Here is a 25,136-nt window from a genome sequence, read left to right as displayed (position 1 = left end):
TCAGACTACTTTTGGTAGGTACTAACCACTGCTCATCAGGAACACCCTACAAGACCAGCCAGTTTGGAGATACGGTGACCCAGCTGTTTAGGTATCCCCAGATCCTTGAAGGGAACCTGTCACCCCCCGTGCCGGTGTGACAGGCTCCCGACCCCCCGCTACAGCCCCCTATACTCACCTGATCTCGCCGGGTCCCGCAAATCTTAGCCGCTGCAGCCCGGCGTGCGCACTGAGAGATGAGTCCAACGCTCATAGAGAATGACGGAGCGCTGGACTCTCCGTCATTCTCTATGAGCGTTGGACTCATCTCTCAACGCGCGCGCCGGGCTGCAGCGGCTGAGATCTCCGTGACCCGACCGGATCCAGAAGCTGGACCCGGCGGGATCAGGCAAGTATAGGGGGCTGTAGCCTGGCACCCCGGCACAGGGGGTGACAGGTTCCCTTTAAATTGTCCATTTTTCTGCTTCTGACACATCAACTTCAAGAACGGACTATGCAATTACTGCCTAATACTCACTGATAGCCACCATTATCAGTATAATGTTATTCACTTCACCTGTCAGTTGTTTTAATGTTACGGCGGATGGGTTTATATTTTCCCAGTACTCTTGTACCAGTGACCAAACTAAGGAGCACGCTAGCAAAGGATGGAGGTGAACCTGGAAGGTGACTGAGAACCAGATATGTGATGAGAAAGAATTCAGGAAGTGGAGGATATATATCAAATATAAATATCATATTACATTCTAAAGGACTATGTATACAAGTACACACCCTGTATGGTGGCATATTGAGTCCCTTTGGTTTATGTGCACTTCAGGTGCTACTGTATGGTGCCTTTAAGACAACGGGGGAAATTTATCAAACATGGTGTAAAGTGAAACTGGCTCAGTTGCCCCTAGCAACCAATCAGATTCCACCTTTCATTCCTCACAGACTCTTTGGAAAATGAAAGGTGGAATCTGATTGGTTGCTAGGGGCAACTGAGCCAGTTTCACTTTACACCATGTTTGATAAATCTCCCCCATAACCTCCATAATCCATCCTGTAACTGAACCCAGCTATCCTGAATGTAAGTTCTGTAAGAATGCTTGATAGAGAAAGTGTCCGTATGGAGGTGAAGTATGGGCCCGCTGTACTGCACATCCACTATACACAGATCTGTAGTAATGCCATGTGCACAGGCGCCAAGAGGGTTTTACCAATTTCTATCTACAGAAATGTTCATGTTTTAGTAACTTACCAGTTTCATGGACAGTAACATTGTAAACAACACACGTGTGTACATATTTTATGGATGTGCCAAAAAGGAGGCGCGTTAGGTTGAGCAGACAGGGTTGCCTACCTTGTTATGAGCATCTGTGTGTCGAATAACATTTCTTAGCAAAACTTTTCCAAGAGGGACACGGGACATTGTAAAATCTATAAGAAGTAAATGATAAGAAGTCATTAGGATCCGGCATCTGCTGTGCAACCAACAATTTACTCATTAAACATTTGTGATCTCCTCCTCACCTCTCTATAGACTTACAGCCATGTGAAAGCTATTCCTCAATGCCTGCAGGGTGTATGTTAGAAGTCTCATCATACAAACCTGTGACTAAGAACCAATAAGATGAGAAGTGCTTAGAGTGTTTTTTAGGACTGTTCCTATGGATTTCAAATACATTGCGGCTTATATTGGATGTGCTGGATTTCTGAGGTTATACATCTACACTATATGTATACAGGATCTATACATGTTTAACACCACAACATAACACTCCTACACCACACACAGAATGTATACATGTATAACGCCACCACCACATACAGAATGTATACATGTATTACCCCACCACCACATACAAAACATATACCACCACCACATACAGAATGTATACGTGTATAACGCCACCACCACATACAGAATCTATGCATGTATAACACCACCACATCTACACTCCATACAGGATCTATACATGTACAAGACTATGTTCCCATCAAGTTTTCAGCCTAATCCCCCACTATTTGTATTCATCCTTTCAGGAAAGGTTGCCAGCGTATACCGTAGTGTACTCCCGTCTGAGAACAGACTTGAATCAATGGAGTCGGTTAGTGACTACATTACATACTGGAAATATACACATGTACACTACCAACAGGATCAAAAATGCATTACACTGCATCTACATTACATACTGGATCTATACATGTATATCACCATCATACATACATACTGTAACTATACTTGTATAACACTGCCATAACACATATACATGTAAAGATCCTGGATATAGTGTACATGTGTTATATGTGTATAGATCCTGGATGTAGTGTCCATCACATGTACACTAAATCCAGGATCTATACACATATAACACGTGTACACTACATCTCTATACACATAACACATGGACACTCCATCTCTATACACATATAACACATGGACACTCCATCTCTATACACATATAACACATGTACACTCCATCTCTATACACATATAACACATGTACACTCCATCTCTATACACATATAACACATGTACACTCCATCTCTATACACATATAACACATGTACACTCCATCTCTATACACATATAACACATGTACACTCCATCTCTATACACATATAACACATGGACACTCCATCTCTATACACATATAACACATGGACACTACATCTCTATACACATATAACACATGGACACTACATCTCTATACACATATAACACATGGACACGAGGGGGCGTGGTTTGGTAAAGGCGGAGTGCAGCACTCCCGCCACGAAGCTCCATTCTGCCGCCGAATCCCTCTCTAACTGTCCCTGCTGCTCGGCCATATGAGCAGGAGGGGAAGGCAATCACCGCCCGACACCTGGTGCTTGCGGTCTGCACCTCGGCAGAGCCGCCTGGACGACTTCCTCGCGCCCCGGTTCAGACGCGGCAGCATCCCGCCACAGGAGGACCACAGCTCGGGGACCGCAACGGAGATTCCCCGCTCCAGACACAGGAGCCTCAGGTCAGCCCACACTAGGGAGCCGGTACAAGCTCCAGCGGAGCCCGCCACACAACAAGCCTCTGAGGGGGGAGACGGAGCTGCGGAGGCTCAGGAGAGCAGTGTGGTGCGAGGGCGGCCCTTATCAGCTACTGCAGCGCCATTTTCCCCAAAGCACATGGCGTCCCGCACTTCGTCACAGCCGGCCTCTATGGGGCAAAGCCAGGAGCCCGTAGCCTCTACACCTCCCTGGGACTGGCAGGAACAAATGAAGCTGCTCCCCACCAGACAGGAGATGGAGCAATTTGTGCAGCGCCTGGAGACCTCTTACAAGCAGGAGCTCACGTCTCTTAAGGCTGCCATACATACAACTGAGGCTAAGGTGGAGGAGATGGCTGCCGCTCAGGCTACATTATCAGCCCAAGTTGAGGAAACTGTCACTAAGGTGGACGCTCACGAATTTCATATAGCACAGTTATACCGCTTACATGATGATAATGAGAACAGAAGCAGGCGCAATAACATTCGAATACGCGGTCTGCCTGAGGCTACTAAAACGACTGACTTAATACCCTCCTTACAGGGGATTTTCAGTGCTCTGCTGCAACGTACGGTGTCCAAAGACTTGGAAATAGACAGAGCGCATAGAGCTCTGGGTCCTGTGAGTTCTGATCCCAACAGGCCACGTGACGTTATATGTCGGCTCCATTACTATTCTGTGAAGGAGGAGATTATGCGTATGGCAAGAAGAGAAGACTTCATAGACTTTGATGGGGCCCATTTGACGCTTCTTCAAGACTTATCACGGCACATGTTGGCTCAAAGGCGTGCCCTTCGACCGCTCCTGACTTTGCTGCGTGACAGGGAGATCCCTTACATGTGGGGGTTCCCTTTTCATCTCGTGGTCAGACACGGCGGCAGGCTTCATACCCTCAGGGAACCTGCAGATCTGCCCTCATTTCTTAATGCACTGGGCCTGCCCGAAGTACGCCTCCCAGGATGGTCGCTGACGCCCTCGTTGCCTGAAGACAACAGACGTTCTCAAATGCCCCTGGATTTGGCGGACACCGAGGGGTGAGGGTGTTCTATGTCTTCGCTACTGATGGACGCTCTGCTGTGGTGGTGACTTCTGTCGGGAAATTACTCTAACTTGAATATATTTGCTTTCTGATATGCCTTCCTCTTTTGCCTCTTCCTCCCTTTCTTTTCTCTCTCTCATCCTACTCTTAGTTGAATAGTCTGCGCTCTATCCTCTCCTAGCAGATTTCTACCACATTACTGGTCTGTCTTCCTCCTGGGCGACCTTAGGCCTATATGGTCCCTTATATGTGTTTTGCAATGTTTTGACATTATGTTTTGGCCATAGTTAGTCCTATGGTGTACTTTTGGTGTGCGACATGGGTGGGTGGCTCCTGCCTCCGCCGTGTCGTATGGTGTGATGCTTTGCGGAGATTCTCTTTTCTGCTTCCGCTGTTATGAGGGTGGGGTTTACAAGTTACATTTCATAGTGTGTTTCTTTGTTTAATCTTTATTATCTATTGATATGGGCATTCATATTTCAATATTGGGATAAATGCGGCGTGACACAAGCTGTTTCCTATGTATACTTCGTGGGGGAGCAGCTACTACTGTTACCAGTTAGGTCCCTAAACTAGGTTAGCGCTTTTGCACTGGATATCTGTACTCATTTTCTGCAGAGTCTAGGTCTCTGTAGTTTCAGGACTTTCTTTTAAGTCCTTGTTTCTATGTTTATTTTGTGTTGTGAGCATCTGTGTGGTCTTCTTTCTTTTTTTCTCTCTTTGTTGTGTGTTTGTCTCCCCGATTCCTATTGTTCTTCCCTAGTAGATCTCTCCCTCTTTTCACCTATCATGGCCCCAATTTCGCTCAAATTGGCCTCTCTCACTGTTCGGGGTTTCAATGAACCCTCCAAAAGGTCCTATGTGTTGTATGCCATGCATAAACAACGTGCACATGTTCTTTTATTACAGGAGACGCATTTCCGGATGGATCATGTGCCTCGGCTCCAGACCCGACATTATACACAGTGGGTGCACAGCACGAACCCAGAGTCCAAATCTAAAGGTGTCTCGATTGCGATCCACAGGTCGCTTCAGCACGACCTCTTGGATACCAAGGTTGACCCTCATGGCAGGTATGCCTTCGTTAAACTTAGAGTGGCCACCACCACTTACACCATAGGCAACATATACCTCCCTAATGCGGACCAGGGTAGGGCCCTACGGAACATGCTGCTGGAGGCAGATGCCTTCATTGAAGGCACGCTAATCGTAGGGGGGGACTGTAATGTGACACTGGACCCTACAATGGACACATCTACTGGGCGCTCTGTAGTGCCCAATGCTGCTAGATCACTGGTTAGGGGGGCGTTACTTGCGCATCGACGGGTAGACATATGGAGGGTGCTTCACCCGACTGACCGAGATTATACCTACTATTCGCCCGCTCATGGCTCTTACAGCCGGATCGACATGTTTTTCCTGTCCCATTCTGCCCTAGTCCATACCCCCCATGCTACTATTGGGACGGCACTGTGGTCAGATCATTCGCCTATCTTCCTGTCTATTGGAGTCCCAGGGGGGTCCCTACAGAGTGGACCTGGAGACTCAATGAGTCTTTATTGAAAGACGTTGTTTGTAGGGCAGCAATAGAAGCAGCGATTACTGAGTTTCTCAGTGTACACGAAAATGATTCTACTCCTCTTCCTGTGCAGTTGGAGGCTCTAAAATGTGTGATCAGGGGCATCTGTATTCAACAAGGCTCCAGGCTTAAAAAGGATAGAGGCGCAAAAATTAGAGCTCTTTTGCTGGAACTAGAGGAACTTTCTAAACGTCATAAACGCAGCCCCGATCTTTCTGTGCTATCCGATATTACTAAGGTTAGGGAACAACTACGGGAGCTGATTGCTGGGGTTGAAGCGAACCATAAAACTCGCTTCCGAAGTTACCTGTACGCCAATGCTAATAAGTGTGGAAGGGCTCTGGCTCGCTACCTCCATCCCCGTACTGCCCCTGCCTATGTCCCACATATTAGGAATTCCACAGGTTCCTTGGATCATGATCCTAGACTCATAGCTAAAGCGTTCCAGGACTACTATGGTACCCTGTACTCGCTTCCTGGTCACTATGCGGACATGCCTGCCCCCCAGTTGGACAGGAAAATCCAAGAATATGTGGAATTGAAGGCCTTGCCTACCATTGACCCCGAAATTAAGGAAAGTATTGATGCCCCCTTTTCAGACTTGTAAGTTGGAGCAGCTGTCTCTTCACTTAAAAATGGGAAGAGCCCCGGCCCGGATGGGTTTACTGCCCCTTTCTTTAAAACATTTAAAGGCCTGCTTATTCCCTTCCTAACGAAGGTTTTCAATTCTGTATCGGCTACCACCACATTCCCTAAGCAATCTTTGATAGCAAATTGTACTCCAAGATATTGGCCACTCGTTTGAATAGCATCATCCCTCATGTAATTCACACTGATCAGGTGGGCTTTGTCCCTGGGAGGGAGGCGAGGGACAATACCCTCCGTACGGTTATGTTGATTGCCCACGCACGTCAAACCCGGGCTCCACTGTGCCTTCTTTCAGTCGATGCTGAGAAGGCCTTCGACAGGGTTCGCTGGAAATTCTTGGTGGCTACCTTGGCCCAATTGGGACTCGGAGCTGATTTTATCGCTAAGATTATGGCCTTGTATTCTTCACCCACTGCGAGAGTCAGAGTGAATGGAGCCCTGTCGGAGGCCTTCCGCATCGGAAATGGGATGAGGCAGGGATGTCCCCTGTCCCCGCTCCTATACATCTTAACAATGGAACATCTGGCAATAGCCCTTCGGGGCAGTCCTGACGTCATGGGCATGGAGGTGGCTGGTCAACAGCACAAATTGGCCCTCTATGCGGATGACCTACTGCTATACGTCACTCGGCCCCATATTTCTTTTCCTGTGGTTCTGAGAGAATTTGAGGAGTTTGGCAGGCTCAGTAATTTTAAAGTTAACCTCACCAAGTCCGAGGGGTTGAACGTATCTCTCCCTGACACTGACATCGCTCTTCTGCAGTCTAACTTTCCCTTTCGCTGGCAGAGCGAGAGTATTAAATACCTCAGTGTCCAGATCCCTTCACGCTTAGAATTGCTTTTTCCATTGAATTACCTCCCACTGCACAGGAGGACCGTGGATATGTTACAGGCTTACCATCGTAAGTTTTTATCCTGGTTTGGTCGAATGAATGTCCTAAAGATGGACGTTTTGCCTAGATTCCTTTATGTGTTTCAGGGTTAGAGGGGGATCGGGGCTCCCCGATTTAAGGTTACCATGAGGCGGCGGTGCTAGCCAGAATTGTTGACTGGACTCACAACATCTCTACGAAACGTTGGGTGGCACTGGAAACTAGCATTTCCCGTTACCTTGTCCACCTCACCCTGGCTCCTCAAACCTGATAGGGAATCCCTGACGACTTGGGCGTATTTAACCAGACATACGCACTGTGTGTGGGACATGTGGGTATCTAAGCATGCAATCTCCCATAGGCCGGGACCCATGACGCTTTTGTTCTCTAACCCTGCTTTTGCTCCTGGTCTCACACAATCAGTCTTTTTGATCTGGAAACGCGAGGCCTCTCCTCGCTTAGCAGATATTCTGGTTGCATCACAGATCCCGACATTGCCCGCCCTCCAGGAGGCCTGCACGGGGTGGACCCTTTCCTGGTTCGCCTACAACCAATTGTGCTCTTTCCTACGTGCTTCCTCGGCCGGCTCACTAGCTTTTCCTGATTGTACTGATTTTGACACCTGGGTTCTCTCTTCTGAGGGGGGCACGGGGACTCTCTCGAGAATGTACTCTTTGCTTCTCGCCTTGAGCAATGATGAGCGAGCGCCCTTTTTCTCAGCACGGGAAAGAGACCTTGGTGTAACTTTCTCTCCTAATGATACATTGAAGATTTGTACATTCTCGCATGGTATGTCTCTAGATGCGCACTCAAAGGAGAAGAACTACAAAATATTATTGCGATGGTACCGCTGCCCTCAGTTGCTACATCGTATGTACCCTGATGTGTCAGACAGGTGCTGGAGGTGTCAGACGGCTATGGGAACACTCTTACATATTTGGTGGGAATGCTCTGCAATACGACCATTCTGGGAGGGCATATTTAAAATATATGAGGCCTATTCTGGAAAGGTGGTGGCTCATACCCCTCAACTGGCTCTGCTCTCGCTCCTGCCGGGGACTTTGGCATCCCAGAAGAAAGGCATACTGAGACACATGCTAGCGGCAGCTAGGACGGTGCTCCCACGCCACTGGAAATCTGTGGTCATACCTTCCTTGGCTGAATGGCATAGAGAACTGTGTGCACTGCAGCGGGCGGAGGAGCTGGTGGCCGAGGCACATGACTGCTCTGAGAAGTGTACAAAAGGTATGGACTCCATGGATTCTTTTTACAAGCTCCCCTTCTTTCTCTCAACTCCTGACGTGAGTTATGGCCACGGTGCTATTGTAGACTTATATTCTGGATGGGTCGACTGACCTCAGTGATTTCCACTAGGTACTTTGCTATACTATTATCGGACTTTCCTTCCCCTTTCTTTCCTTCAGTGTTCCCCCCCCCCTTTTTTTTTTTTGTTTTTTTGTTGGTCTTGTTTTGTCTTGTGTCTTTTTCTTTTGTGTCTGTACTACGCCTGTCTGCCTCTGTGAATGAAGCAAAAAGGGTACATTTGGCTCATGTCTTCCCTCATCTATATCATATGGGTGACCAGGGGATCTGATACGCAGTGTTCATTTATAGTACCTGTGTTGCACTCATGCTCATGCCCCTATCGTATATCCTGGTTGACGGTATGGCCCTTCGACCGAGGTTTATTTTTATTTCTGTAAGTTTTCTTTTTCTTTCTTTTTTTGGTTATTATACCTGTGTTTCAGCTGACATATTGCCCAAGCTTGGGTCATTGTTTGCACCATAAGGTGCCTTGTCACATTACAATGTTATTTAATTTTTGTCTTTGTAAAATGAAAACTTTTAATGAGAGTTAACATAACACATGGACACTACATCTCTATACACATATAACACATGGACACTACATCTCTATACATACACATATAAAACATGTACACTACATCTCTATACACATATAACACATGGACACTCCATCTCTATACACATATAACACATGGACACTACATCTCTATACATACACATAACATATACACTACACCTCTATACACATATAACACATGGACACTACATCTCTATACACATATAACACATGGACACTACATCTCTATACATACACATATAACACATGTACACTACATCTCTATACACATATAACACATGGACACTCCATCTCTATACACATATAACACATGGACACTACATCTCTATACACATATAACACATGGACACTACATCTCTATACATACACATAACATATACACTACACCTCTATACACATATAACACATGGACACTACATCTCTATACACATATAACACATGGACACTACATCTCTATACATACACATATAACACATGTACACTACATCTCTATACACATAACACATGGACACTACATCTCTAAACACATATAACACATGGACACTACATCTCTATACACATATAACACATGTACACTACATCTCTATACACATAACACATGGACACTACATCTCTATACACATAACACATGGACACTACATCTCTATACATACACATAACACATATACACTACACCTCTATACACATAACACATGGACACTACATCTCTATACACATAACGAGGCTGAAGTTGGTTTCTTATTCGGCCAGTTTCTTATTCGGGGCTGAAGTTGGTTTCTTATTCGGCAGATTCTTATTCAGAGGATTTTTCTTTTTCCTGTTTTAGCTATTATTCTTACAGAAAATGTATAATATTCATACCCTACCGTAAGTGAGGGGCCCTGAGAGGACTGGTGATAAAAATGGCAAAAAAGACCCCACGGTTGGCATAAAAATGGGCATGAAAGTAAAACCACAAAATTATTATTTAAAAATAAAATTGACTTTGGGCCACTGATCTCACACTGATAATACACAGAGAGGGATGCCCCGCATCACACCCAAGAGAGTCCAGCCTGGCCCAAAGTGGTTCTGGGTATAAAAACTGGCATCAAAGTGGGCACATAGGCATTTTTCATTATTTGAATAAGTAACAGCTATTTTCAAAGGGTTAAATGACTTTGGGCCACTGATCTCACACTGATATTATACAGAGAGGGATGCCCCGCACCACATCCAAGAGAGTCCAGCCTGGCCCAAAGTGGTTCTTGGTATAAAAACTGGCATCAAAGTGGGCAGATTGGCATTTTTTTCCTAATTTGAATAAGTAACAGCTGTTTTCAAAGGGTTAAATGAGTTTGGGCCACTGATCTCACACTGATAATATACAGAGAGGGATGCCCCACATCATACCCAAGAGAGTCCAGCCTGGCCCAAAGTGGTTCTGGGTATTTTGTGAATAAATGTTTAGCGCCGCACTACCCCTTTAAGCAAACAGGGCTAAAGTACTCAGGAGGCATTTGTCAGCATAACAGGATCCCAGAATTAGCTGTCCCATCTCGTCTTATTAAACATTTCTCGGCTAACCCTGAATACATTTCTATAATAACAATACCTGCAGCAATGTTTTCTGCTGACAGGTCTGCTTTAGGCTATGTTAGGCCTCATTCACACATCCATAGTTCAGCCAGTGAATACGGACCTGTAATGGTGGACCGCACTATGAATGTGCAGTAACAGTGCTACGCAGTTTACGGAGCACTATGTAGAAGACAATGGACCTGAACACTTGTACAGATGTGTGAACAGGGCCATTGAAATATATTTGTCCTATGTGTTGCCTGCAATGTCAGGGTCCCCTTGTAGCCATATAGGACCCCTTTGTAGCCAGTAAGACCGCCCTAGTAGCCAGCAGAACCTGATTACGGGAGCATTGATGTCCCTGTACCCAGTGGGATTAGCAGATGCATGCTGCAATACTAATGATCGCACTGCGCACGTGTAGGAAGGCCGTTCTGGGTACGAGAGATGGCTTTGCCCCCAAGTGCTGACGTCACCATACCCAAGAAGATGAAAGGAAGTAGGACATCACTGTAAGAAAGGTTGCATCATGTGACTGGACCAGCAATCTCCGAGTAAAGCCAACAAGGAATATATAAGTTCTTTAGTTAAGGGGTAATTTTGGTTCTTTTTTTTTTTCATTTTTTCCAGGAATACCCCTTTAGGCTATGTTTAAACAAAGTAAAAATAAGGGCAAATAATGACCATTATTAAAGGGGAACTGTCAGCCAGTTAGATTAATCTAAACTGCTGATAGCTCCCTATTGCACCAAAAACACCATGGATAAAGGTGTGTTTTACCTTAATCCTTATTACCGTTTCAGTAAAGTTTGGCATTTGCTCGAAAGTCTGGTAAGGACCCACAGGGCATCCCTCTCTGTGTATTATCAGTGTGAGATCAGTGGCCCAAACTCATTTAACCCTTTGAAAATAGCTGTTACTTATTTAAATCAGGAAAAATTCCAATCTGCCCACTTTGATGCCAGTTTTTATACCCAGAACCACTTTGGGCCAGGCTGGACTCTCTTGGTTGTGATGCGGGGCATCCCTCTCTGTGTATTATCAGTGTGAGATCAGTGGCCCAAACTCATTTAACCCTTTGAAAACACCTGTTACTTATTCAAAATAGGACAAAAATGCCCATCTGCCCACTTTGATGCCAGTTTTTATACCCAGAACCACTTTGGGCCAGGCTGGAGTCTCTTGGATGTGATGCGGGGCATGCCTATCTGTGTGTACGTAGTGTGAGATCAGTGGCCCAAACTCATTTAACCCTTTGAAAATAGCTGTTACTTATTCAAATCATGAAAAATGGCTATGTGCCCACTTTGATGCCAGTTTTTATACCCAGAACCACTTTGGGTCAGGCTGGACTCTGTTGGATGTGATGCGGGGGATCCCTCTCTGTGTATTATCAGTGTGAGATCAGTGGCCCAAACTCATTTAACCCTTTGAAAACAGCTGTTACTTATTCAAATTAGGAAAAAATGCCAATCTGCCCACTTTGATGCCAGTTTTTATACCAAGAACCACTTTGGGCCAGGCTGGACTCTCTTGGATGTGGTGCGGGGCATCCCTCTCTGTATAATATCAGTGTGAGATCAGTGGCCCAAAGTCATTTAACCCTTTGAAAATAGCTGTTACTTATTCAAATCATGAAAAATGCCTATGTGCCCACTTTGATGCCAGTTTTTATACCCAGAACCACTTTGGGCCAGGCTGGAATCTCTTGGATGTGATGCGGGGCATCCCTCTCTGTGTATTATCAGTGTGAGATCAGTGGCCCAAAGTCAATTTTATTTTTAAATAATAATTTTGTGGTTTTACTTTCATGCCCATTTTTATGCCAACCGTGGGGTCTTTTTTTGCCATTTTTATCACCAGTCCTCTCAGGGCCCCTCACTTACAGTAGGGTATGAATATTATACATTTTCTGTAAGAATAATAGCTAAAACAGGAAAAAGAAAAATCCTCTGAATAAGAAACTGCCGAATAAGAAACCAACTTCAACCCCGAATAAGAAACTGGCCGAATAAGAAACCAACTTCAGCCTCGTATACACATATAACACATGGACACTACATCTCTATACACATATAACACATGGACACTACATCTCTATACACACATACCACATGGACACTACATCTCTATACACACGGACACTCCATCTCTATACACACATACACTCCATCTCTATACACACATACACTCCATCTCTATACACACATAACACATGGACACTACATCTCTATACACATATAACACATGGACACTACATCTCTATACACACATACACTACATCTCTATACACACATACACTACATCTCTATACACACATACACTACATCTCTATACACACATAACACATGGACACTACATCTCTATACACATATAACACATGGACACTACATCTCTATACACATATAACACATGGACACTACATCTCTATACACATATAACACATGGACACTACATCTCTATACACATATAACACATATACACTACATCTCTATACACATATAACACATGGACACTCCATCTCTATACACATATAACACATGTACACTACATCTCTAAACACATATAACACATGGACACTACATCTCTATACACATATACACTACGTTGGGGACATTGACATATTGACCCAAATGTATCAAACTGTAAGAACCATGTAACCTGCAACCAATCACAGGCCAGCTTTCATTTCACCAGAGCTGTAACCTGAGCTGTGATTGGTTGCTGTGGGCAGTTACACAGGTTGATAATATACAGATATATATAACGCTACTGCATATGAGAATACGATTCCCCCCGGTACACGTCAGATGCCACCATCCCCTGCCACGTACTAGAGCTGCTAAGCCTCGGTAATGGTGAGCCAGCAGACGGACATCCCGAGCACACGGTCACTTCCGCTCCGGCCTTCCCGTTCTCTATGTCATTCTCCGGTCACCTCCGCGGCTTCTTCTCCGCTATCCTCCGGAGATCAGTCACACAGCATTCCCACCTCCGAGCCGAGCTGTGTCCGCGCTTCCCGTTCCTCCCGGAAGTACCTTTCAGGGTCTAGCGCACAACTCAGGGGGCGGAACTTACTGTGCGTGGCTCCTGTTGTAGGAGGGATGCATATGAATGAGGCACTGTGTTCTGGTTTCCATAGAAACTGTTGTGCCTCTTGACTGACCGAACGGCGGCGCGTGTAAGTATGACTGACTGTGATCTATTCTATGTGTATATTATTCTCACTACACAGCACAGGCGACAGTACAGCAATTCGGGTGAGTAAATTGAGGCGGAGAAGAAACTGGGATATGCAGGGTTATCACTTTGTCATGTGACTGCTGGGCTCCTTATCTGCTTGGTCACGTGAGCGGCTGATACTTTGCAGCATACCGTCAGGCGAGAGACCATGGCGCACTTTTTAAAAGACCTTCCATCTTACAATAAGAGAAGCTTTACCAGATTTCAGGCAGAACCTGAGTGTAAATTTTCAGAGAAGCATCTGTTAGTCCATATTCCCACAGAGGAGTCCCCCTCCCAGCAGACTATAGTCACTGACCAGACTCACATACTGCTGCGCTACCTGCAGGGCAAGGAGAGGGCCAAGAGGAGCAAACTGGGCCCTGTAGAAGTAGTGGAGACGTCTGCAAGCCTGCCCAAGATTGCCCGAACCAGTAGCCTAGACGTAACGCAAGCCCCTTGAGTGGAGCCCACAACCCTCTCCGGTGGGGCTGTTGCCCATAGCAACCCATTGTGGGGGCAGCCTGCAAGCTGGATACTGATTGGTTGCTATAGATCACGTTACATTCCTTTTGATAAATCCCCCCTCGGTGTGAGAGGATAGCCGCTCGCTGTGATGTAACAGCAACTGCATAGATAATAAGAAGGATTTTTTATTTGGTGCAGTCACCCTCCAGCCGCCTAATGACCCATGTTTGGTGCCAGTATCCACTGATCCTGTGGCCTACAGAAAGAACAGCTACATGTTAGCACAAGCTGCTTTACCTGAGCAGAAAGTGAATGTCTTATTAATGCAGTGTTTCAAGTCTGCTCCATTCACTTCAATGGGCCCTCAGGTTTTATGCGGAGTTGCTGTTTAGTTTACCTTCGGCTTTAACCCCTTTCATTGCAGCAAAGGTAAAATCCCCATGCAAATTTCCAGTAAAAATCATCCAATTCTAATTCTAAAGTACTGTGACCTCTAGAAGCAATACTAGAGAATATTTTTTTAGTATGAGATCTAATGTAACAGCCACATTTGTGGTCACAGATTTATATTTATCTGTAACAAAAAGAAAATCCTTTGTATGGTAGCACAATACGGGCCATGGCTTTTGTGAGTACTATACTATGGATCTGTAATGTGGCATAAGGCCATAGTACACTAGTAAAAATGGACAATATTCAGAATTTAGGTCAAAAGAGGCGGAACTTGAAGTTCTGCCTGTCCTATTCATTGAATAGGATGCCTCATGCCGCTCTCAACCGAAAGAATTGAAATGTCATCCTATTCAATGAATTGGACATGCAGAACTTCTTTTGCTCTGTGTGATCGGGCCCTAAGGATGGGTTCACACTACGGAATTCTCACAGATAAACTCAGCGGAATTCCGTCGGCTGTCCGCGCGCCGTTCTGCCGGCTCCATAGACACCATTCTATGGGCCGGCATATTCCGATATCCGCCAAAAGAAGTGACATGTCGGCGGCGGAGCCGGCGGAAAGGCGCGTGGACATACTGTGGAATTCCGCAGAGTTTATCAGCGAGAATTACGTAGTGTGAACCCACCCTTACAGTAGAAAGGGGTGACATTTTCAGATTATATATATTGTATTAAAGGGTATTCCCATCTCAAGATGTTATCCCGTCTTGAAGTGTACCCGTCATGAAGCCTGAAACCTGGCGCAGCACGCAATCCATTTGCTATCAAAAGTTCAGGTATCCATGAAGACCACCATGCTAGCTCGGTAATGCTTGTTACCTCAATTGAATCAGAATGTGAGTCGTACGCAGTGGTCATCTTCATAGAATTCAGAACTTCTGGACGCAAATGGCTTGCATGCCGCACCAGGTCCAGAATTTGTGACAGGTATACTTTAAGGATAGGGGATAGCAAACTGATCGGTGGCCTAATCATTAGGACCCCCACTAATACTGAGAACGGGGACGGAATCCCTTGAAAGAACAGTGTGTAGCCAGTGCTCTATTTACTCTCTTTGGGGCCAGCAAAATTTTCAAGTAGAGAAATGTTTGACAGCCTCATAGAGAATGAATGGAGCGCTGTCCGCATACTAGTCTTTCTAGGGATAATGAGTGTGGCTATGATAGAATTAACAAGCTGATCAAAGGGGTCCGTGAGAATGTTGACAAAATTGTCCCCGGAATGGCTGGTGTGCAGCCAGTGCTCCTTTCATTCTCTGTGGGTCTGCTAAACATTTCCCTGTTCACTGCTTGAAAATGTTTGACAGCCCCACAGAGACTGAGTGGAGCGCTGGCTAAACATCTTTTTTCCCTGTTCTAAGGATTGGTAGGTGTTCCATATGGTCAGATCCTCACTAATCAGCTTATTATCTCCTATCCTAAGGGATAGGGTTCACATCTGGAGATTGGAATGCCCTTTAAAAGAAGAAAGAAACATGTAAGGTTCCTAAGAGTGACAACTTACTTTTGTGGGTGACGGTTCACGTTCACGTCATACAGACTGATATACAGACAGTTTTAACCTAATTTGTTGAGTCTAAATAGATTTATAGCAACTTATCAAGTTATGGTACTGATCTTGTCTGTAGAAGTTGAGTTCTATGTGCATTACTTCATAAGTCATATTTTATTTTCATCTGTTAGGGAACGTAGATCACAGCTTTCCTTACAGAAATCAAGATGGACCTCAAAATCGGCCCAGACCAGCTGCTGTCTCAAGTCAACCAGTTTTGGAGCATGTTGGATGACATGGCTGAGAACAGTCCACAGAGCTACCAGAAGTTTATACAACGACATCTGGAAGAAGGGAAGGAGTTCATGGCACCCGCTGAACCGCATCTGTGTCTCCAAACCAAAATATTGGTAAAATTATTGTATTACAGCTAGTCTGAGACTACATTTTTTGGATCATACCATATTTTTTGGTCTATAAGATGCTTTTTTTTAACAAGAAAATATCTTTGCTAAAAAGTGCCTGCATCTTATAGTTCGCAGTCAGGGTGTCCTGACAGCTTTGAAAGTAAACAGATGAAGTGATAATTTGGCACTGTACCAAACTACTGAGAAAACTGTGCAAAGGATACTCGATTAGATCAAGGCTCCGAGAGAGTATAAAAAAAATCATACTCTCTCAGAGCCATAACAAATAAGTAACAGCAAGATTACATCTTAAAGGGGTTGTCCAGCGAAAATGTTTTTCTTTCAAATCAACTGGTTTCAGAAAGTTATATAGATTTGTAATTTACTTCTATTTAAAAATCTCAAGTCTTCCCATACTTATTAGCTACTATTAGAGATGAGCGAACCTTGAGCATGCTCGAGTCGATCCGAACCCAAACTTTCGGCATTTGATTAGCGGTGGCTGCTGAAGTTGGATAAAGCCCTAAGGCTATGTGGAAAACATGGATATAGTCATTGGCTGTATCCATGTTTTCCAGACAACCTTAGAGCTTTATCCAAGTTCAGCAGCCCCCGCTAATCAAATACCGAACGTTCGGGTTCGGATCAACTCGAACCCGAACCTGGTTCGCTCATCTCTAGCTACTATATGTCATGCAGGAAATGTTGCTTTATTTACATTCATAAACAGTTCTCTCTGCTGCCACCTCTGTCCATGTCAGGAACTGTCCAGAGCAGTAGCAAATCCCCACAGAAAACCTCACCTGCTCAGGACAGTTTCTGTCTCGGCCAGAGATGTCAGCAGAGAGCACTGTATCTGAATGTAAATAAAACAACACTTCCTGCAGGACATACAGCAGCTGATAAGTATGGGAAGACTTAAGATTTTTAAATAAATAATAAAAAGTAAAATACAACTCTAAATAACTTTATGACACCAGTTGATTTGTAAGAAAAAAAATTGCTGCAGCAGCCCAATAACGGATGTTTTTGCCCCTGTGATCTAAGCAGGACAAAGAAGAATCTTTAAAAGCACTTCAATTAAACAATAAAGGCTCCTACCCAGAGGTTATAAGAGGTGCCTGTCCCCTTTAGATAAGGAGTTATTTATAAAGACTAAACAAAAAGAAAAGGGAGGGATGCTTGTGCCACTGTTGGGACTAAAAGATAAATGTATCCTTCCCTTACATCCCCCAGCAACAAAATAACAGAGATATAGCACATACAACCCCCTATGGGAGGGCATCATGCCAAGCAGCGTGAACCACAGACCTAGAAAAGGCTGTAGACGACAAACTATTTTTTCCCATAAAGGAAATCAATAAACTTTCAGAGAGTCTAAATCCCTCAGTTCTTTGGAGATACTCACAACATCCAGCTCCTGTAGTTGTGGATCCCAAGACGTTGACTCTGGAGAAAGTACCAGTATGGAAATAATCTAAATTCAGATATGATAAAGAAGGACATTTAGGTGTAAAAGAAGGAAAGAACTTTAACAGCACTGCCTAAAAAAAAGTTAGTATAAGGCTTGGAAGCAATAGCCTGCAGCTCTCCAATTCTCTTAGCAAATGTTATTGCCAACATGAATACAGCCTTCAGGGTTAAAAGCTGGATCCAATCCTGGGAAATTTCCTGTGTTTTAAGACTCGTAACTGAGGCTCCGATGGCTTTTTTGCATATTGATGCTAATATAGGGAAAGATGGTGGTTGAATGTATCAGAAAGGCTAAAAACAGTCAGATAAAATAGTGGTCTACCTGAACCAAGGTAGCAACTTTATTGTTTAACTAATTGAATTGCTATTACTGCATTATTATGCCACTGGTTGATGTAAGGGAATATTAAGACACAGAAGTATGTTACAGAAATTATAAAAAAAAAAAAAAGTTTGATCTGAGTAAATAATTAATCATTACACCAAATTAAACCATATTCTAAAATACAGATATTTTTTTTTTTATTAAAAAAATGTAATATACATTGTCTATATATATATATATATATATATATATATATATATATATATAAATATATAAATTTCTCACTAAACTGTGTGTGCAGGATCCAGATGAACGGTTGTTATTTATTAATGTATGTGGATGGAAGAGGATCCCATCTCCTGAATCTGATGGGCATCCTGTGCCTCTCATGGCTGGGGAATTAGAGGATACATCTGATGGAGCAGGTGAGTGTGCCAAAACGAGCCTGTCCAGTCCAGGACTGGTATACAAATATATGAATACTGTTGTTATGTTTGTCTAGCCATTGTGTCATCACACACCTTACTCATCTTGTAAAGTAAACTAAAATGAAGTAATAAGGCACCTTTCAGCCTCCGCAAATTGCCGTCTGAGCACTTCCTCCTTGCTACAGTTGTACAGACTATGGGCCAGATTTACATACATTTTGGGTGGAGTTTATCAAGATCTGTCGCTCCGCCCCCACGCTCCACATTGGATTTACTGGAAGGTGCATGCTTCTAAGTAAATCCAGTGAATCTGAGGCAGCCATACAGCAGCTGCAGAAATCTACTCCAGCTCCAGGCATAAATCATGAAAAATTCACCTGTGCCTCCTCTGTCTTGCCAGCCCCCCTGCCTGCCCATCATATGTTGGCAAAAAGGCGCTGGTTTTTAGTCTTCAGAAATCCTCCCCCGTTATCCTTTTTTTAAACTTAGAATATATATTATAACATACAAGACATCATAAGCAGTAAGAGGGTCCATTAAACAGGATCATTCACTTACAATCCACAATATGCTAACAAAACGTACTTCCACATTTAGTAACAAACATAGAGAAGGGAAGAAGTATATAAAAAAAAACAACCAGTCATGGCAAAACTACCAACAGATGAGGAGGTATTTAGGCACATTGTGAGAGAGTTGTTTCTCCAAGACATACAATCAGGGTCGGGCAAAGTTGGGCATAATCAGTGTCCAAGGCGACTGACACCACACATCCCACATTTTCCCAAATGTTTTAAGGACAAATTGTTCCAAGATGCACAAACAATCTTGGCTCCAAATGTGCAGAAAATGAAGCAATACTGCTACATCTGGGCCTATATGAGTCTCCCCTACAAACGCAGCTCCCACCCCTTCACACATTTACAGTTTGTTAAATCTACATTAAATCCAATGGCAATTTGTATCCCATCCACTTGTGTGGAGTTTCAGCACTCTGTTGACATGTAGTGGAAAATTTTCATGTGGATTTTTAGCTCTGCCTTGGAAAAGAATCTGCTGCGTATATAATAAATATATAATAATATAAATAAATAGCACTCTTTAGTTCCAGAGGGGTTATTAAGAAAATCTGAAGCAGGTTCCAGGGTCAGTGTTTGATTTGAGGGTAAAGTAACAGCTACAGAGCTACAGAGCCCCATTGACAAGCAAATACACTGAAAAGTAACACCAGCATCTCGGAAAACAATCATAAATTGTTACAGTCATGTGTCAAAAGTTTTTATCAGTCAGGGATCTTAGTGCTGAGACCCCCACTGATCTATAGATATAGCTGGGAGAAGTGCTTGGCTGTGTTCTTTACTCCTAACTAGAGATGATCGAACAGTGCCGATGGTTCAGGTTCGTGCAAACCCTAACCTCGGCACTGTTCGATCATCTCTACTCCTAACCTCCGACTCATTCTAGGAGATGGGCTCCACTGTAAGTCTATGGAGACTCGTTTGAGATGCACCAAATTCATTAAGAGGCACAAGGTGGAATAGATTTCTAACATAACTTTTTGGCAAAAGTAACAAATTTGTCTGAGAACTGGGATACATTCGTGATCAATTCCCTAGTTACTAGTACTGTTCTATTTTTCTCTGCCAGTTATTAGCATCGCCTACAGCCCAGATGTCCTGAAGACAGCAGACAAAGACCCCATAGAACAGGACCAGCTTATCCGCCTAGCAATGAAATACATAGAACAACAGCATAAAGTCACTCTCTGCCATTCTTACCACATTGCTCCTTTCAAACTGAAGGGCACCATACAGCAAATGAAGAAGAGTCTAGAAGGAATTGGGAAGAAGCAAAAAATCACAAAGGGAAGGACAGAGGATGGTGAGTGAGGTTATGATAAATAGCAGGTAACAGTAGTTGCTTTCGTAATGTGAATTCACACAATTTTCCAATATATGCTCTGTAATTATTCCTTGTTGGGCTGGCTTCACACTGCCTCACAATTTAGCAAAAACGTCCCCAAAAACATGGTGCTGAACGTAAGCGGCCAGATGTTAGCTAAAAGTCAATGGAAGTTTATCAAATGCCCTACATACTTGGTGTTTTTTCTCAGCGGTGGTTTTCTCTCCTCTCTGGCGTAACGTAACGTTAAACCCCTGGGGGCCGGACTGTGATTCGTTAGGGGGTGGGGGTGGTAAGTGGGTGAAACATGTAGTTTCAGCACAGCCAATTGCCGAGCCGGAAAGACGCTGATCCCGTCTCTGCAATCCATGTATGTGGTCTGCAGCAGACCATTATAATAGAGCACCGATCTGATGGATCATTGCTCTATTATATACACAGCATTGATCTCAATTGGAGACCCCGAGGGGGCTTCTAATTACTGTTAGTGAAAAAAAACAGTGTTTTTATTAATTTAAAAAAAAAAAAAAAAAAAACCTCCCCTAATAAAAGTTTGACCCCCCCCCCTTTTCCCATTTTATAAATAAAAATAAATAAATAATTTGGTATTGCTATGTGAGTAATCGCCCGAACTATTAAATTATCACATTCCTGATCTCGCACGGTAAACAGCATAAGCGCAAAAACCCACCAAAGTGCAAAAGTGCGCATTTTTGTTTACATTAAATCCAGAAAAAATCTAATAAAAAGTGATCAAAAAGTCGCATATATACAAACAAGGTACCAAAAGAAAGAACAGATCGGGGCACAACAAATGACACCTCACACAGCCCAGTAGACCAAACAATAAAAGCGTTATTAGGATGGGAATAGAGCGATTTTAAACACATTTAGTTTTCTTTAAAAGGTTTAAATTTTTTAAAAGCCATCAAATAATATACAAGTTATACAAGTTACATATCGTTGTAATCGGACTGACTTGAGGAACATAGATAAAATATCAGTTTTACCCCAGGGCGAACGGCGTGAATATGAAACCCCTCGAAATAAAAGGAATTGCACCTTTTTTTCAAATTTCACTGCACATATAATTTTTTTCAGTTTTCTTAGCATATTTTATAGAAAAATTAAGTCTGTATTTGCAAAGTATAATCGGTGTCGCAAAAAATTAGGGCTCATGTGGGTCTGTAGGGGGAAATATGCAAGCACAGTGGCCTTTTAAACATGAGGAGGAAAAAACGAAAGAGCCTAAATGAAAACTGGCTCCGTCCTTAATGGGTTAAGTGAAGCACATCAATAGAACGGCACCAGCACAGGGAGGTTTATTACCGACCCGGGCTGAAGATTAGAATCAATGAAGCTGTGACATAGAGGAGTGGGGGTTTCCTCCCAGCCCGCCTCCAGTGCTTCAGCTCAGGCCAGTGCCCAGCAATAGACTAGCGCTGTTAAAAAAAAAAAAAAAAAAAAAAAAAAGGTCCGCGGCACTGGCTTCCCCGTGCCGGCGCCGTTCTATTGATATGCTACAAGAATGGATTTGAAAAGAGGAAAAGTCAGCCTTTTCTTTATGACCTGTTTTCTTTTTATAGTCTGTTCCTGGCTTTGGCTTTAAAAATCTGTCAGATAAATCTCTAAGCCCCTAAGCCCGCAAGCCCGCAATGTCCATTAGCTGCATAATGTCACCAATGTTGCAGCCACACAGCTATGGGATGTCACATGTGGGCATAGTTTCACCTGCATGCAATGATTGGGACTTAGACCCTCCCCTCCATGTCTTGGAAAGGGAAGGGGGGGGGGGGGGCTGAAAAAGTTTCAGTTCAGGGGAACAGAAGGAATTAGCAGTCTTCTTCTCCCTGGACAACCCCTTTAAGATATCTGCTAGCATTCAAGATAAACCTTGTTGTGTACTTTTAGGAGATAAATTGACAGAAAGCTGAGATATTGGAAAACTATAGATTTTTATTATATGACGAATAGCATACATTTCAAACAGTATTGTCTTTAAAATAGTGTTGCAAGAGAAATTTCTTTTATTTAAAACCCTATATGTATGGTAATATTTTAGTGCTTGCTTTGCCTAGATAATTGATTCTACAGTTTTACTACTCTAAGGGCCCGTTCACACTACAGAATAAAAGTGCATAACCTCCAGCGGATTCTATGCACGCTCCCGCTTGAACATCTGTCCGTCCCATAGGCTTCATTCTGCGCTCAAGCAGATTCCAAATAAGTAATCTGTCAATTCTTATTTGAGCTTACGGCGGAATCTGCCTAAATAGGATGGAAACTATGGGACAGGCAGATTTTTAAGTGGGGAGAGGGGGGGGGCGGAATGCAGGGAATCCGCTGGAGGTTATCGTGCGGATTGCGTAGTGTGAACGGGGCGGGCCCTAAGGCAGTGATTAGAGCAAAGGATAGAAATGGTTCATAGAACAGCAGATGTCCCAAACCTGCCCCCCTGTCCCCTACAAGACCTGAGATGAGTGTGGTGAGGAAGAATCATTGTATAAGAAAGTTCTTATTTCTCTGTGTGACAGCTCTTGAAGAGCAGCATGACCAAAAAGAGCTATAAATATAATGGAATAAATAAAATAAATAAATAAAATAAATAGAGATATAAAATAACCCATAAAAGGGAACATGGTCTCTGGCTTTCTGCAGACCAAGGGGTTATGTAGGTATGTGTTGGTGGGTTGGGGGGTCCTATTTAAAGTACATTCTATTGTGAGCTGGTGATATGTGCAGAGTATTAATTTTCGTTTGGTTCCCCAGTTACTGACAAACCATTACTGGAACAACTAAGAAGCATAGCAGTGAAAGATGAAGAAAAGGCGGAACCCAAAACGCACATAGAGATAATGAAGGAAAGCAAGACCAAAGCAAAAGTAGGCCTGATAGAAGTGATCTCCAGCACAAAGCTGAATGAGGATGACCTCACACCTCCCCCACACCATGAACTGTCTGTAATAAGGGACAAGGCCGGGAACTCACTAAAACTCATTCTTACAGCAAACTTAGAAGGGGTGCGCTCTGTTTCCAGTTGTGATCTAAATGTATCCAAGGTAAGAGGGCAGAGCTGTATGCCAAATGTATCCTCCCAGTAAGTGCTGGCTTCTTTTAATAGCTGTGTGTCCAGATTCAATAAGATAGTGGGAGGATACAGATACTAAAGTAAAATAATACATAGAAATGTCAGTAAACTCTCAGATCACAGCAGTGTAACCCCCTTGATGCTGTGGTCAAAAGTAACTTCAGCCTTCAAAGGGGTTGCTGCGTCGAATATAACCATGTATTAGTTTATTCGTCTCCCTCCCCTGCCAGTTTCCAGGCCACCTGGTGTCTGTTGCCATCTTCTTCAAAGCTTTTGCTGATGTGTGGACAGCCTGTCCTCAGTCATTTGCCTCATTACAGTTTACCGCTGTACAATTCAATGGAACGGATCTGCAAAACCAAACCCAAACTGGTGACTGTTTTTTAGAAATGGCACCACTTGTTTTCAGTTTGTATGCCACATCACATTGGCAGCTGTCTTTTCATGGCTAACATAGCTTCAGCCGGGGCTTTGTGTCCATAGTGACAAAGTCATTGATTGAACAGTATCTGACTGGATAGGGACACCCTATTAACAGGCAATGAAAATGTTCTGTTTCATTATTCATATGTTTCCAGGGGCATTAACAGAGCGAGATCGCAATATAGAAATCTAAGGAAAGAAGAAATTATGACATGTAAAATATTACGTTTATTTGGCTCTTGGGGAAATATTACCTCAGACAACTAAATTAGATGTTATTTACTTTTTAGGATGATCTGTTGCTTGAAGTCCCTGGAAAGTACAGACTGCACTTGGATCTGCCTGAGCTGGTCAATGAAGAAACAATCACTGCAAAGTACAACAGAGCAAACGGCACACTGACTGTGACAATGTCTGTACTATAGCACCATAATTCTGTAAAATGGCACCATCACCATGGCTTTGTGAAGTGAAGGAGTCCTTGATGCATTGAGACAGCTGGCAAACAACTAAAATGCCATCATGTAAAAGTTCTACAAAAGAATGCATACAGGTTAAAAAAATAACGTAATATTGCACAGAATAATGCATCAGCATGAACCATGGGTTGGGAACATTGGAGACAAAGTTGATGTGGAGTGTACTGCTGCTAAATATACAGTAAAGTGTGAACATGTCACCAATTGTTTTGTTTATTGTATAGTCCATTTGATATCTGTTTTGCACACATTTGACTAAACAGTTTATCTAACACATTATGCTATTTATACAACATACCTTTTTTGGCCAAAATCAGTAGAACCAGGAAAGTGGGAAAGTATTTTCTTCTGGATGTAGCTTATTAAACAGTGTGATTCTA

At 43.5% G+C, this 25,136-nt stretch overlaps 2 protein-coding genes and 1 pseudogene across 8 annotated transcripts in view; 2 read left to right on the top strand and 1 right to left on the bottom strand.

Annotated features, from left to right (window-relative positions):
* The window catches only part of NKAPD1 (NKAP domain containing 1), a 23,796-nt gene extending 9,841 nt beyond the window's left edge, over nucleotides 1-13,955 (bottom strand). The window contains exons 1-2 of one of the 2 annotated variants that reach the window (XM_069947153.1): nucleotides 13,432-13,955; nucleotides 1,346-1,422 (exon numbers count right to left, since the gene is read on the bottom strand). In XM_069947153.1, coding sequence (XP_069803254.1) covers nucleotides 1,346-1,414 — 69 coding nt within the window. In that variant the 5' untranslated portion in view covers nucleotides 1,415-1,422; nucleotides 13,432-13,955. Of the gene's footprint in view, nucleotides 1-774; nucleotides 864-1,345; nucleotides 1,423-13,431 lie in introns of those variants that run through there. The other variant, XM_069947154.1, reaches the window with a different exon arrangement.
* Nucleotides 992-25,136, top strand: PIH1D2 (PIH1 domain containing 2). Of its 6 annotated transcripts, XM_069947148.1 has the most exons (7): nucleotides 1,031-1,072; nucleotides 2,029-2,093; nucleotides 16,423-16,641; nucleotides 18,738-18,861; nucleotides 20,512-20,745; nucleotides 23,536-23,825; nucleotides 24,568-25,136. In XM_069947148.1, the coding sequence occupies exons 3-7, from the start codon at nucleotides 16,459-16,461 to the stop codon at nucleotides 24,700-24,702; spliced, it is 966 nt and encodes a 321-aa protein (XP_069803249.1). In that variant the 5' UTR covers nucleotides 1,031-1,072; nucleotides 2,029-2,093; nucleotides 16,423-16,458; the 3' UTR covers nucleotides 24,703-25,136. The 6 variants fall into 6 exon arrangements, with proteins under 6 accessions (XP_069803248.1, XP_069803249.1, XP_069803247.1 ...); XM_069947147.1 differs by lacking the exon at nucleotides 2,029-2,093 and having other exon boundaries at nucleotides 992-1,072; XM_069947146.1 differs by lacking the exons at nucleotides 1,031-1,072; nucleotides 2,029-2,093 and adding an exon at nucleotides 13,381-13,778.
* On the top strand, nucleotides 13,989-14,282 carry LOC138768697 (DET1- and DDB1-associated protein 1 pseudogene; annotated as a pseudogene).

Source organism: Dendropsophus ebraccatus, chromosome 12 (assembly GCF_027789765.1).
Source record: "Dendropsophus ebraccatus isolate aDenEbr1 chromosome 12, aDenEbr1.pat, whole genome shotgun sequence".
Classification (NCBI taxonomy): Eukaryota; Metazoa; Chordata; class Amphibia; order Anura; family Hylidae; genus Dendropsophus; species Dendropsophus ebraccatus.
This window is presented reverse-complemented; position numbering and strand designations above follow the sequence as displayed.

Coding starts and splice junctions, on each gene's coding strand:
- PIH1D2 (XM_069947147.1), top strand. CDS start 16,459: ATGGACCTCAAAATCGGCCCAGACCAGCTGCTGTCTCAAGTCAACCAG. Junction 18,862..20,511: donor GGATACATCTGATGGAGCAG/GTGAGTGTGCCA, acceptor TTTCTCTGCCAG/TTATTAGCATCGCCTACAGC. Junction 23,826..24,567: donor GTGATCTAAATGTATCCAAG/GTAAGAGGGCAG, acceptor TTTACTTTTTAG/GATGATCTGTTGCTTGAAGT.